The sequence below is a fragment of the Saccostrea echinata genome, unplaced genomic scaffold, assembly GCF_033153115.1.
Source record: "Saccostrea echinata isolate AGI-Se365-2 ecotype Australia unplaced genomic scaffold, CSIRO_AGI_Sech_v1 ptg000014l, whole genome shotgun sequence".
NCBI lineage: Eukaryota > Metazoa > Mollusca > Bivalvia > Ostreida > Ostreidae > Saccostrea > Saccostrea echinata.
In genome coordinates this window covers 17,492,316-17,507,577 of record NW_026889763.1, presented here as the reverse complement: position 1 = coordinate 17,507,577, position 15,262 = coordinate 17,492,316, and the positions used below count along the sequence as shown (strand labels likewise).

At 34.8% G+C, this 15,262-nt stretch overlaps 3 protein-coding genes and 1 non-coding gene across 4 annotated transcripts in view; 2 read left to right on the top strand and 2 right to left on the bottom strand.

Annotated features, from left to right (window-relative positions):
* Positions 1 to 15,262, bottom strand: part of LOC133186872 (sulfotransferase 1B1-like) — a 492,412-nt gene that overhangs the window by 457,665 nt on the left and 19,485 nt on the right. The window lies entirely within an intron of this gene.
* Trnat-ggu (transfer RNA threonine (anticodon GGU)) lies at positions 8,864 to 8,936 on the top strand. Its single transcript has one exon. It is a non-coding gene; the product is annotated as a tRNA-Thr (tRNA).
* Positions 10,315 to 12,891, top strand: LOC133186556 (uncharacterized). The gene is made up of 3 exons (XM_061321786.1): positions 10,315 to 10,329; positions 12,198 to 12,428; positions 12,610 to 12,891. Exons 1-3 carry the CDS (start codon positions 10,315 to 10,317, stop codon positions 12,877 to 12,879), a joined length of 516 nt encoding a protein of 171 aa, XP_061177770.1. The 3' UTR covers positions 12,880 to 12,891.
* LOC133186555 (uncharacterized) lies at positions 13,333 to 15,222 on the bottom strand. Its single transcript, XM_061321785.1, has 6 exons — positions 15,219 to 15,222; positions 14,827 to 14,903; positions 14,595 to 14,699; positions 14,237 to 14,445; positions 13,705 to 13,869; positions 13,333 to 13,600 (listed from the first exon to the last, which is right to left on the bottom strand). The coding sequence occupies exons 1-6, from the start codon at positions 15,220 to 15,222 to the stop codon at positions 13,333 to 13,335; spliced, it is 828 nt and encodes a 275-aa protein (XP_061177769.1).

The following is a 15,262-nucleotide window of genomic DNA, read 5'->3' as shown; positions in this document are numbered from 1 at the left end:
TTAACAAGTAATTGATTATAAAATTTTGTAATATTAATTTTTCTTTTTTTAAATTGCTAGCATATAAATATCTTATTCGATTCTTTTTGAAAATATTTTAAAAACCATTTTCAAATCAATATAAAACAAAAAGTAATAAGCAGAATTAAATTTTGGTCTTAGTCGTAAGTTCTTTTTTTGTAAAACGAGCCCAAGTCCTGGTATTTATAAATATCATCCTGTTTAGCTGTCATTTCTTTTTAAAACCTTAGTACACTGCTGTACCCTCATCAGAAAAATTGATAATAAAGAAATAAAAATGAATAGATACATGTAGCTAACATATTGACTTTGTGATAGGATCTAGTATCGTGCTCATAGCCCTGCAAAGAACACGGGCCAAAAATGATGTACGAGTAACATTGAGACACAAACTGTCATTCAAGGCAGAAATTAAATGAAAAAAGGTGAAGATAGCGAACAGGTATTGATTCCAAAAATCCTACCTACAAACAATAAAATTTGTGAACAGGGCATAAAAAACAGCCTACTGGAAATTCCAGAGGTGGGATGAGGTGCCTAGGAGGTGTAGTTAAGTATCCCCTTTCGACAGGTCAAAACCGCCGTGAGCCCTATATATTGATCAGGTAGACGGAATTTTCTGTAGTCAAACTAAGTGTAAAAACATAGGCCTAACAATTGGTATGAAATATGTCAAAATACGACTCAATGATAACTTATATTTGCCGACAAAGTCAATATATAACGATCATAGAATTAATTAAGAAATGCTGTCTGTTAACGAAGTTGTTGTAATCCTTGTAACATCAATTTATCTGTGTTGCCTGCCTTTAAGGACAGATATTACAAACAAAAGTGGATGTCTAGATTGTTTATATATATATTTTGGACCTATTTTAGTTATTAATGATGCAAATACTAGTAATAAATTTCTAAAATATTAAGAAATTGTAAACTTTCTATAATGTTCAATATTCTGCCTTTCTGCAACCATCCTTATTAATCTATGCAATTTTTTGTTACTTTAAATCCCGTTATTGTGAAACTTTGAATGAAAAATTTAAAAAAAACTATACTAAATTCACTCATTTTATAAATATAAACATGAATAAAGTTGTTATTTTTTAAGATTTTTGATAGAGTTTGTTTGTATCATCTGTCCTTAGAAATTTAACTTGTTCAGAGCAAGCTCTTGAGTATCGAAAATCACCATATACAGTTGATAGCGGAATATTACTACAGAAATAAAGTTGAGGATGGAAAAGTTGAAGTCATCTAGTTTGTCATTAAATTCAGTTGCTAGTTGGTCCTTATCATCTATGGTCAGTAAATAATTCAAATATGAAAATGTGGTAGACCCTGAGATGTCTTTAATTTCGAGTTCTTTAGGATATATCGAGTCGACAACTGAATGGAAGTAACTATTATTAATTGATAAAACGTCGATATATCTGAATTTCGAGTTGAAGACCACAGCAAATGTTTTTTTTTTCTTCTCAAGAAGAAGATTTTGAATAAATTCTGCGTCATAAGAAAATATAAAAGCAGGTCAGCTAATAAAGGAGTAAATCCGCAGTGTGCTCCTTGTCATGATCAGACAAACGGAAAAATCCCTAGACAATTCAGTGTGAAAATAATGGCCTACTAGTATATGGTCAGGGTCAGAAAATTTGAAAGATAGTGATAGTAGACTGTCCCGACTCTGAATGGAGGGATGGGATGCAGAAAAGAGCCTTCTATGAATAGTTTTATATAGAATGCAGGACGAAAATATTGCAGACATTGAAAGCCCTTGTTCATATTCATATGTATACGTATAATACATTCCTCATTGACAATACTATGTATTATTTTAAAGACCACGTTTTCCAATGATGAAAAAGATGAAGAAAACGAACAGTGATCTGTTTGAATTTCGATCTGCATTAATTGATTAGCCAACCTCACGGTGTAGTACCTAAACGGTTGCTATCAGAACAAAAAAGCGTTCAATGTTTCTATTCGTAAATTTTACGGCTACTAGCTGAAATAAATATGTCGGAAAAACTTGGAACAAGAGGTAAAATTGTCAGAAAGTGACCCCAAATCGATTTAGTCTCAGAAAAATCCTTGTGCACGGAACAAGTAAGGGATTTCTTTAAATGATGCTAGATGTATTTTGTAGAACAACCTTCTAAAAATTTAAATATAGTAAAATTTCCGAAGCATGTACCCATTCGCAAGTCAATATATTCAAAGTTTCCATGCCTTTTTTCATCATTTATAGGTTAGTTTGAGTTTATTTTGGTATGTAAAGATGTGTCAATCTATAATGATTCGTAGATATCATAATTTTTTATAAAAAAGAGTATTTTGAAAGAGATTTTTTGACAAAACACGATCTTCTTAAGTTACGGTTACTATCAGAAATGTTGGTATGTAGGCACCGTCTATAAACTGAATACAATGCACCGGCTGCTATTTGAAATATAATTTGTTTTTCAATCAAGAAAGAGCAAATTTAAACTCTTATGGCTGCACAGGCATAGTAAATATATTTAAAACATCCAAAGAGCATATGGAACACAATGTCTACATGCACAATTGACATTTATCAACTTAGCTCGAATTTGTTGTGTTCTGCCAAGTAGAGCTGATCTTCGAAAAACATCACTATACAAAATCAAAAAGAAAGCTATACGAAGGAAACGTAAGTTTAAATTAAATGAAAGAACTTTTCCATCAGTACTTCAAAAGCTTTGGAAAGCTTTCGAAAACTATTTCTTTTTAAATTTTTGTAGCCTATATGTATACTTAGACCTAAATAATATCTAGTAAATTTTCAGTATAACCTTTGACGGTAGTGCTTTGGTACGCTGTTGCATCAGAAAATACAATTAACACGCATTATTCAAACCATCGGATCTTGAATGGAGAGGATGTCCGATTCCCCCTTTTGGATGATTTTTCTGGATTATTAAATTTGTGCAGATAGAAGAGACAATCACCCCCCCCCCCCCCCCCGGGGGGCTCGAAAGAAGAAGATCTTTCAGATGGAGAAGACTGAGCTACTTGTTTGCTTTTCAATTTTCTTATATTTACTTCTATTTCTCTCTCTGTCTCTTTTGCGTGGGCTTTGACCCCCCCCCCCCTTAAAAAAGGTGGAGATCCGAACATGAAAAAGGCTAATATTCTATCAAGTAAGTAATATATAATTATGTATATTTAAAGGAGAGGGCATTCCAATTATTTACAGACAAATGTAGTCTTTTCAAAACAGATAGGGGGGGGGGGGGTTATTGTGTGCAATTCCACTTTCGTATTTTCAATACATGTACATATTTTTTGGACATTAGGAGTGTTTGACCATACTGTACTCGTACATCAAAAATTGAATTTAAAAAAGGTAGTTTATTGAACTGGATGTATAATATAGTAGCATCTATAATAAGGTCTGTTATTCGAGCGAGCCGCTCACTTGGATGAAACTTGTAAGGATGGTGTATCTATGGTTGCCTTGCTTACACATAGGATCCGATGCTGCTGATCTGGCCTTCAATTTTTGAAAAGTGTTTAGGACAAGTCCATTCTAAAGAAACCACAACTCATCGGATAAAAGTTTTTATTATATAGTCTATAAATAGTTCCTATATAATCTATACAAACGCAAACGGTTCATAACACTACATATTCACTGGATTTGAGGTCGTATTCACCGGAGGGTCAGTGCATGAAACGCTTTTGTTTTTAAGAAACCGTTTGAAATGGGTAATTCTATGAAATAATCAATACGTTTTACAAAAATACACCGATTTATCGATTCATTTTTATCAAATATCTAAACATTTTGACGCTTATTAAATATATGTCTTATGTGCATGTAAGAGTGTCCGAGACTTACGACAGTTTTCGTTCAATACATCAACAATCCTTTTATTTATAAAAAAAATTAGAGATACATGTTAGTTTTAAAAGGTATCTTACGTTCCGTAAGGTTGAAATAATAAGCAGCTAAACTTTGATAATTGAATTATTGACCATTTTATTGAGCCAGCAAAGAAAAATACTTACCATTTCGTCCATTTTTTTTCCAATAGCAACCGCACAATTTTCAGATAGCAGTAATGTACGCGCATTTTTTCTGATAGCAACCGTTTAGGTACTACACCGTGAACCTGCGTTTATATCCATATGAAGCAGAATTTATTTTTTAAAAAATCCTACGTCGACCCGATATATCTTGGTGAATTTAAAATAAAAAAAAAACACCACAGACTCTACCATATCTTTTATATGTGGATATTTTTAGTGACTATAGTCGTTAATGGCCAATTAACATCTAAAGTACATAGTATATGACAAACGAGACCTTTCCATCGTCAGCTTTGAATTCCCTATTTACTAGTATTTGTAATTTTTTCACTATCACTTGCATATGGTGTTTCAGCCGACTTAGTACGCAAGATCATGCTTACTCGTTCATGGCACCTGATCCCACCTATGATGTTTTAGAGGCCCGTCTTTGCTCTGCTCCAAAATATGTATTGTTTAATGGATTTTTGAGTTTGAATACTGTTCGTTATCTCCATATATTTTATCCTAACAAGTTCAATTTTCAAATCAAGCAGGTTACTTACAAATAAGTTGATGTTATAAGGCTCTCAACCATCTTGTGTAAAGTCAGCAATCAGCAAATTCATGGTCGATATGATAACCTTATTTGCAAATACAACTCATAGTAACATTGTATTTTGACAATTCTTTCATACCTATTGTTAGGCCACTGAATTGGTTTATACTAATTTTGATTACGGATTACTTATCTAACAAATGCAGAGGACTCACGGCGAGTGTGATCGATCGACAGGGGATACCTACTCCTCTAAGGCACCTGATCCCACCTCTAATGTTTCCAGGGGCCCTGTTTGGCCCTGTTCACAATATTGTTTAAAGGATTTATGAGATCAATCTCTGTCTGTTATCTTCATCTTTTTTCATAGAATACGGTTTTTAAAATGTATAGTTTATAGCGCAGATCTATAGTCAACAGTTAAAACTATAATCTGTTCTTTAATCAGATTTATGAATTAATATAAATCATATACGGTACCAATTTTGATGCACCAGATGCGCATTTCGAAAAGTTATGTCTCTTAAGTGATGCTCAAGCCGAAACGTTGGAAATCCAAAATATTTATATAAAGAAGACTTGGAAGAGCTGAAAAAAGATGCCAAAGATTGGAGCCAAATACGTCGAAGGATCAGAGCTATGCTTGAGGGAGATAATCCTTAATTTTGAAATAAATTTCTAAATTTTACCACAGCAATTAAATATATATCCGTATTTTCAATCTAGTACCGAAGTACTAGGTTACTGGGCTGTAGAGACCCTCGGGGACTAACAGTCCACCAGCAGAGGCCTCGACCCAGGGGTCATAATACAAATCATATACGGTACCAATTTCGATACAATGATCTTGTTAGCACATACAACATACAACCTATCATTGAGTGAAATGCTGATTGATGATTTTCATACCAATTGTTAGGCCATTATTTATACACTGAACTGTCTACGGAATTTTCCGCTTTTTTCCGATCATGACAGGGAGCACACGGCGGGTGTGACCGGTCGGCAGGGGATGCTCACTCCTCCATGGCACCTGATCCCACCTGTATATTTTGAGGTCCGTTTTTGCTCTGTTCCAAATTTATATCGTTTCATTGGACTTTCGAGATTGAATACTGTTCGTTATCTTCATATTTCACAGAAAAGGTATGGCAGTAGGAGAGTAGGGCGGGGAGAGATTATGCCCGTTAGAGAGTAGGAAAGGAAGAATGTAGGGCGGTCAGTCAGAGAGAAGACCAGGAAAAGAGTATGACAGTTAAAGGGTATGGAAGAGAGAGTAAAGGACAAACAGATTAGGGGAGGGAGTGTAGCACAGTCATATAGTGGGGTAGGGAGAGTGTAGGAGGGGAGAGAGAGTGAAGGGCAACCAGAGCGTTTGTCAGTGGAAGTGTAAAACATTCAAAGAATATAGTAAGGATATCGATGGTGTGGGACAGATATTAGAACAATTAAGGAAGATATTATAGCAATCAGAGAGTAGAGGATGGGAAGTATAGGGAATTTTGAGAGCATGGCAGAGAGTAGGACAGAGAGAAGGTATGTCAGAAGGAGAGTATGGTCGGGAGAGTGTAGGTCAATTAGAAAGTAGGAAGGTGAAAGTTTGGCAGTAAGAGAAAAGAGTGGGGAGAGTACAGGGCATTCGTAGAATAAGTGATGGAGATATTCTTTTGGCAGTCAGAGAGTAGAACAAGGTAAAAGTCTGGAAGTCACAAAGTTGGACAGAGTATAGAGCAGGAAGTGTGTAGGACAGGAAAAGTGAAGGATTATCAGAGATAAAGGCAGGTAAAGGTATGTAAGGGAGTAGGGTATGAACAAAGTATGACAGAGGTAAAGCAGGGAAATAGTGAGGCAGTCAGGAAGTAGGGCAGGGAGAGAGTATGGCAGTCAAAGAATAGTGCAGGGAGATTGAAGGGCAGTCAGAGAGTAGGGCAGGGAGAGGATATGGCAGTCAAAGAATAGCGCAGGGAGATTGAAGGGCAGTCAGAGAGTACGGCAGGGATAAGGTATGGCAGTCAAAGAATAGTGCAGGGAGATTGAAGGGCAGTCAGAGAGTAGGGCAGGGAGAGGGTATGGCAATCAAAGAATACTGCAGGGAGATTGAAAGGCAGTCAGAAAGTAGGGCAGGTAAAGTGTATGGCAGTCAGCGAATAGGGCAAGAGGGGGTTTGACAGTCAGAGAGTACCACATGGATAGGGTATGACAGTCAAAGAATAGTGCAAGAGGGGGTTTGATAGTCAGAGAGTACGGCAGGGATAGGGTATGGTAGTCAAAGAGTAGTGCAGGGAGAATGAAGGACAGTGAGTCAGAGGGTAGGATGGACAGAAGTGAAGGCAGACAGAGTGTAGGACAGTTAAGCAGACTTTAAGACAACTTGCTTTTTCAATGAAGGCGGAACTCGTAACTTTCATATTTTGTAATTGGTCATCTACAAAAATACTCTATCAAAAACCATTCTGATTCTACAGAGAAGCACTCTTATGCTGATATCAAAAGGATGCTGGCGTTTCTCTTTGACAATATCTATGTAATTTTGGAGCCTTAGGCTTCCAACAATCTGCTGAAAATCCCATGGGTGCTAATTGTGCCGTTTATTAACAGACCTGTTTCTGTATTCTAATGAAGCAGTATTTATTCAGAAACTTCTATAAAAAAAAAAAGAAGTCTCTTGCTCTGACCTTCAATTTGACATTTAGATATATTGAAAACGTTTCATCAATTAATATTCATTTTCCTTCATACGTCTGATATATCCATATATGACACCACAGAGTCTGATACATCTGCCGCATACTTGGATGTTTTATATAGAAAAATTGATGGCAAACTAACAACTAATCTTTATGATAAACGTTAAGACTTCAACTTTCCTATCGTCAACTTCCCTTACTTGTGTAGCAATATACCATTATCACCTGCATACTGGTTTTATGTCTCCCAGTTGATTCGTTACGCAAGAGCATCAATTTCTTAACCTAGACAGGCCTCTGACAAATAATTTGATGTTACAGGGATTCCAATAACCTCGTAAATAGTCAGTATGTCGTAAATTCCATGTCCTTTATAATGGCCTTGTTAGCAATTATACAATCTATCTTTGGGTCGTATTTGAATGACATAATTCATACCTATTGTTAGTCCTTTGTTTTTATACTAAATTTGCCTTCGGATTATTTTGTCTATTTGATCAATACGTAAGGCTCACGGCGGGTGTGACTGATCGACAGGGATGCTTATTCCTCCTACGCATGTGATCCCACTTCTGCTTTGGTGTTAATTAAGGATTATTTACATTTGCAAATATTTTTCTTAGATGAACCTATTGAAAAGAAAATATGTACAATTCTGTATGAACTTATTAGGGGGTCAGAGGTCATGGCGTGACCGAATCACACAGCGAGATGATATCTTGTTTACATATTTCTGTCACGGTGACACTGGTTTCGGAACTTCTAAGCCGTTAAAGCGATGAAAAAGATATAATTATTGAAACATATTATTATATGTTTTTTTCGTTCAACAAATGATCATTAGTTCTTTCTTCGGTGTGAAGAATGTGTTTAATTAGCCTAAAATCACACTTACCTTTTTAACCCGAAATTCCTTTGAAGGTATGTAAACTATAGACGATACCACCGCTTTTGACTTCATATATTTAGAACTCATACAATAAAAATAAGATCATTCTCAGTAGCGATCATGGTTTTTTTCATTATGAACAGATATTTCCTGAACTGGACTGCTGAACATCAATGTAAGTATTCAAATCTTGGAGCGAGGCGAACTCTAACGACCAAACAGCTTCTAGGTCATTGCGCGTCACCATCCGGAACACCTCGGGCCTTTCACAGAAAAACACTGTTTTTCTGTGAAAGGCCGAGGTGTTCCGGATGTGCGCGTCACAACATAGCAATACGGCGGGCCGTTCGTGTAATAAATGCAGTTCTTTTCAGAATTTTCGTCTCAAATGTAAATAAAAGTAATAAACAACAATGTTAAAAAGTTCTCTGGGAAATGAACTTGGTTGGTCACGTGATCAAATCCTGTGAAGCCCGAAGCGGTTTATAAAAAAGTGTAAACTGTTCCAACCCACCTTATACCGTATAAACTGGGTAGCTATTAATTTCATTCCTTATAATTTAATTTTCATTCATTTAGTGTAAGAAAAAAGATGATAGTCCTCAAAAAATGACTTAAAATTGTACAAAATTTATGTCACCGGGTTCACAGGTGCGTGAAAGTCAGTCAATATATCGGGTCTCAATAGCTCAGTGGTTAGAGCGCTGGCACGGTACGCCAGAGGCCCTGGGTTCGAGTCCCGGTTGAGACTTGATTATTCACCACCTGTGACATTTGGCGCCCAACGTACAAATACCCACTATTCCCTTGGAACATGCCTTACTACTTGTAGGAGTAAGCATTTCCTTAACTCCTAGAATTCGAGGACGAATTTCTACAAAGAGGAGGAATATGTCACCGGGTTCACAGGTGCGTGAAAGTCAGTCAATATATCGGGTCTCAATAGCTCAGTGGTTAGAGCGCTGGCACGTACGCCAGAGGCCCTGGGTTCGAGTCCCGGTTGAGACTTGATTTTTCACCACCTGTGACATTTAAATGTAACGTCAGGCGGATCGATACGTTTTTGACGCAAGTCATTGTGACGTAGGCAACCCAATTTATACGATATAAAGTAATTTTTTATCCAATCAAATATCGCGTTATAACCAGAAATAAATAAGGGGTATCAACAATTTCGTTGAAAGTCAACATTTCGCAAATTCCATGGTCGATACAATAACTAACTTTGTTTGCAATTACCTTGTGCAAATACAACACGTCGTCAGGTCTAATGTTGGCTGACGTTTTTGAGACAAATTGTTAAGCCATTATTTCGATACCGAATTGACTATGGATTTAATGAATTTAACTGTTTACCCGATCATGACGGAGGGCTCACGGCAGATGTGGATTGCTTACTCCTCAGTGACATCCTACTGGTCAGTGAAGTTTTCAGGAGTCCGTGATCTGTATTGTTTATTTGGACATTTGAGCATGATTACTGTTTATTATTTTTATTTTTTATCAACGAAATTAACAAAAGATTTTACTCCAGCTATTAAAAACAAAGCATACAAGTTATTACTATAGTAAATCAAAGTTCCATAGACTTAATTCACAATAGTAAAGTATTTCATTACTGGGTAAGCGGAATTTTCGGCACTAGTAAACTAAGCTTTTCTATACAGTGTAGGATTCTTTGTTGATGTCATCTCAGGAACTACAGGAACAAAGTTGTCATTAAGAAATAGTAACTGGGATCATTAAATAAAATTTTTCATCTCAATCAGGAACCACTGAGTCAAAAGAGACGAATCTCATGTGAAAGCATAGCTCATGGTTCCAGGATTGGCCAAATATCGCATATATTTATGACTTTTTAAAGGAATAGTCTCTAAGGTCTGAACACTATTTTTATAAGCAATAAATTAGCATGCACATGTGTGAAATACATTATTAGGACAATCCCTCATAATTGCAAGCTTAAAAGAAGTGTGCTGATTAACAGAATCAATAAATATTATCACCCATCTGTGAAGTCTGTTTACTGCCCTCATTATTGCTCGGCATGATTTCCGAAGATAGCCGACTCAGCAGGAAGATGCTGACCATCTTATCATTTTCACTTTGGATGCTTAAAGTAGCAGAGAATGGAGACAGAAGAGGTAAGTTTTTACATTTAAAGCTTGAAGAATCTTAAAATTATACTGAAAAAGTTTTATTTACATTTATATTTCTCTTAATAAACACACCTCATTTGAACAGTGACCTCCAGCAGGTTATAATATGTGAGGGGCCTAATAAGGGTTTACTAATCAATGAACAACACTAAAGTTAGTATAGTTATGTTGATGGTTTTCTGTTTCTGATTGAAAAAAGACATAGAAAATCATGTTAAACTAACAAAATCCCCCTTTCTATCATAAATTTACAAAAATAAAATAATAAGAGTGGAAAATTTTAAACTAGAACTGTCCAAAACGGACAAATACCCCCCGCTGGGTTTTTCAGAGGTGCCAAATCACTAATATTTTATGGATCTAAGAAGTGTTTTCTTATTTACATTTAGAGGGAAAAAATAATTGCTCATTATATTTTTTTTAATGAATGAAACCAAGGAACAACCTAATAAAACATCAATACCAATACATTGTAGTTACATTGTTTTTTAATACATTGAAAAAATAAATTGCAACTATCTGTCATCTTTTTTAGACATGATATTCTGCATTGATTGTTGAAAAAAAAATCAATTAATTACAAAATCAAATTAATCTTGATAACTTTATATCAAATTTATTTTAAAAATGAAAGGCTGGGCATCCAGTATATGACAGACAATAAATTACAATTAAGAGAATTAAAGAACAGAGATCTTTAAATTCCCAGGAGATATAGATAACACACGCTTGATCAGAGATTCCCTAACAACTTCCCACACTGAACTCATTAATTTATCTCTAACTGGATGATGTCCACTCATTAGTCCCAAGGGACAAATGGATTTACACTATCTGCTGTGTAATGTAAAAATTGTTTTTAATACTTGGTGATTTTTTTTTTGTTTTTGTTTTAATGAATAGTTTTAAGCTGTAGTTCACATTTTTGTACAGATGTTCTAGATTCTGTGTCTCAAACCTTAGAAATAAACCCAAAATGACTAAGTCAATCAAAATGAAAAAAAAAAAAATCTGTAAAATGCAGAAAAATTATCAAATAATTTTGAAAATACCAGGTGCACATCTTCATATGGTAAATAATGAGTGTACAAATTTTCATACAATTCTATGAAATAGTCTTTGAGTAAAGGTCAGGACAAAACCACATAATAAAAATGAAAAAAAACACCTGTAAAATGCAGAAAAATTATTCAATCATGATGAAAATACCAGGTGCACACCTTCATATGGTGAATAATAAGTGTACAAATTTTCAGACAAATCTATGCAATAGTATCCGAGAAACGCTCAGGACAAAATCTTGTCTACAGACAGACGGACAGACAGACGGACAGACAGACGGACATGGTGATTCCAATATACCCCCCCCTAAACTTCGTTTGCGGGGGGTATAATAATTAACACTTAATAATTGGAATTACACACCATAAGTAATTCTTGAATTAAAATTTCAAAGACTTCCAAATCTCAAATTTGAAATAGAAGTTGAGCTTTTAAGTCTTGAATTTAAAATGTTAATTTATGTACATTTTACAAAACATGTGAACAACTACAGACATGCATTTATATATCTATTAAAAAAAACTAGCCTGCTCCTAATTAACTGTATACCTATAATGCTAACAAAACGATTAAAATAATGGAATTTAATATATAGATTTTAACAAATGCCAATTTAAATGTAAATTAATTTAATTAAAATTGTTGAGATTTTGCCATTATAATTTTTTTCACATTTGAAATATTGAGCAATTGAGGATATATATATATCAATATGTATTTTATGTTTATGAATGATATTACTTTAATCAACATGTATTTTATTTTTATGAATAATATTATGTTTATTTTAGAATTTCAATCTATCGAGACAGAGGTCTTCCTCCCCAGAATCCTCATCCTCTTCAGATTCGGTAAGGGGAAGGGGACGTGGCAGAGGACGTGGGAGAGGAAGACGCCCAAGGGGAGTAAGGACAAGAGGTGGGAGAGGTGGAAGAGGTGTAGGTGCCCGCAGAAGAATCACCCAAGAAACTGTTGCTGAAAGACTTGCAGCTGAAAGGGAGCAGAGAGATGCTCATCTTAGGGTAAATTTTGATAAGTTGATAAGTCAAAATAACCTTCATTCATACATACAATGTATACAACTCATTTATAGCTTGTTAAGATATATATATATATATATATATATATATATATATATATATATATATATATATATATATAATTATATATATGTAATTTATCAGAAAAGTATAATTATTCTAGGAAACCATATCTAACCTTGAGGAGCAAAACTTGAGGAACCTTGTTCAAACAATATGCAACAGGGACCCAACATTTGTTTTTGATATTTTGAATGAGGCATCTCAAAATGAAAGAAGACAAGGGTACCACCCACAACCATCAGATGGCATTCCTAGCTGGTGCACTTGTGACCACTGCAGAGAGATGCCATCCGAAATTGAGAAACTCTATTGTGGACAAACTCCAACAAATTGCTTTTCAATTGTTCCAGTAAGAAATTCAATTTACTGATATACAGATGAATGAAGTTTAAATTTTACAAATTTAAGTGTATAGATTAACTCATCTAGTATTAATTATCTTTCCAGGCTTTCCAAAGGGTTGTCCTTGATGACCTTGTACTAATTGTTGCAAGGCGTTACCGCGAGGACATATTTGCTGCTGCCCCTGATGCAGATATTAACAGAGGGAACAGGCATGCAGCTTACAGACAATTTATCCTTTGGCATCATGGTCACCTAGGTGCAAGAAACCGAAGGGTGATACCTAGTTGTTGTGTCTGGAGAATAAGGGACAAGTTCCCGGATGCGTTTGGCCAGTATAGAGGTTTCATTGGAGGGCGACTAGGATAAAGTGAGTTAACAACATTATCCTAACTATATGTAATCAGTATAAAATGACTCAACAAATTTTAAATCTTAAATAGTTTTATTTTACATGTAGAAGTAATTGTTAATAAAAACGTCAATTGTCTCTTTCTTGTTTTAGAAACCTTGACTTCTGCTCTACAACAAGCTGTTCAGTTGGAGGGGGTGGGAGTGGATCCAGATGGGATGACAACCTTCTTGGATCATCTGCCTCCAGCACCACGGGTTGGTTCATCCCTACTTCATCCGACACTCTTGACAATAGAATCTTCTCTTGCAGAGATGGGATATATGAAAATGCTTTCTTCTCTTTCACAGGATGAACTGCCCATCTTCCACTTTTTTTGTTATAGCTCCTCTGATATCTGAAATGAGTGTATTTTGTAAATTTTGTCTTATTGTTCATGTTGTTTTTGTTTAACTGTTACAGTCAACAATAAATACGGGCCAGTGTTCATATATTGCTTACTGTGTTGCTCCATCTTTCTTGACAAGAACGTTTCTATTTATATGGTGGTTATGGTCCAAGGCAGCAAGTCGATTCCTGCACCTATATGAAGGTGGGTTGTAGGAGTGACGCTTGGATGCATATGCATTCACTACGTTCTGGAAATTCTCAAGTTCTGCTGTGCTCCTATAAAAGACAAGAATGTGTTAATAATTTTTTTAACATAGTTCTTTAGCAATATAATAAAAAGAACTTACATTAGGCCATCATTAAAAATATCTTTGTTTCCCCTAACCCGACCCTAAAATTTGAAGTTGGATAGGTAGGTAGGTAAATAATTTTTTTCTGACAGCAGCTTTGAAAATACATTCTGAATTTCTGATAAGAACGGGTTTTCATGAAATTGTATTTTATAAAAGTTGATAAACATTAAAAAAAATATTTGAATAATCTTCTTTAAAACACTTTTCAGTCGGCGGGATTTAATTAGGTCGTTAGGGGAAACAAAAGTATTTTTTATTTTGGCCTTAATTATTTCCTGTATAAAACTGACCTGCAGTTAAGATAGTAGGTCACATTGTTCTGGAGACGTTTGTCTAACACAATTTCCCGAAGAGCCACATGAGCTGGAGAATCCTTTTCTAACCACCCTTTTGTTCGTTCTTCAGTCAGTGGTCCATGGTTGCATTCGTTAATGTCACTATAGGGCAAAACCCATGTGTGAACATTAACTGTGTGATGGAGGATTCCTATCCAATTCCCCTTGAAAAGTAAAATCTATTTTAGACCAATTTTCATAATTATATGCAATGCTTTTGCAAGGTGTATATATATATATATATATATATATATATATATATATATATATATATATATATATATATATATATATATATCATTTGGAAACTTACAATAAACTCCTCCTTTGTGTTTGAGATGGTAGCTGTGTACCAGTAATGGTTGACAACATCTTTTGTCCATGATAGGATATCTTTTTGGTTTTTCTGCTGACCTGCCTAAAAGATATGAATAAACGCACTGCACAAAAATACATGTATTTCAAAAGATTTTCAATTATGTTGTTTGAAGATTTAATATTTAAATATAAATAACAGTATACAAATATGCTTGATTAAAAGTTACCTTGATGATTTTCTTGCCTAAGTTTTTCGTCCCATGCCAAATATCAAAAGAATGTCTTATGTCTGGGAAGTCTTTTTCTGCAAAATTAACAAATAAAGACCATTTTCATTTACCTCATTAATCTACATGTACATGTATGCCTCTGTTAAATTTTTAAACAGATGATTTACTTATACATGTAGTAGTATATATTGGTTGTTTTGTTTAAACTTACTCATTACTGAGGCAACTTACACATGAACATCTGTAACAACTTCACTAATATGAAGTCCCTTGACCATTTTCATTTACCACAAAAATCTATATGTACATGTATGCCTCTGTTAAATTTTTAAACAGATGATTTACTTAAACATGTAGTAGTATATATTGGTTGTTTTGTTTAAACTTACTCATTACTGAGGCAACTTGAACATGAGCATCTGTAACAACTTCA

Excerpts from the sequence above, each read along its gene's own strand:
- LOC133186556 (XM_061321786.1), top strand. Across the intron at positions 12,429-12,609 it reads AGAGAGATGCTCATCTTAGG|GAAACCATATCTAACCTTGA; the intron begins GTAAATTTTGAT and ends TAATTATTCTAG.
- LOC133186555 (XM_061321785.1), bottom strand. Across the intron at positions 14,700-14,826 it reads TAGGCAAGAAAATCATCAAG|GCAGGTCAGCAGAAAAACCA; the intron begins GTAACTTTTAAT and ends CATATCTTTTAG. Across the intron at positions 14,446-14,594 it reads ACACAAAGGAGGAGTTTATT|GGGAATTGGATAGGAATCCT; the intron begins GTAAGTTTCCAA and ends TTACTTTTCAAG.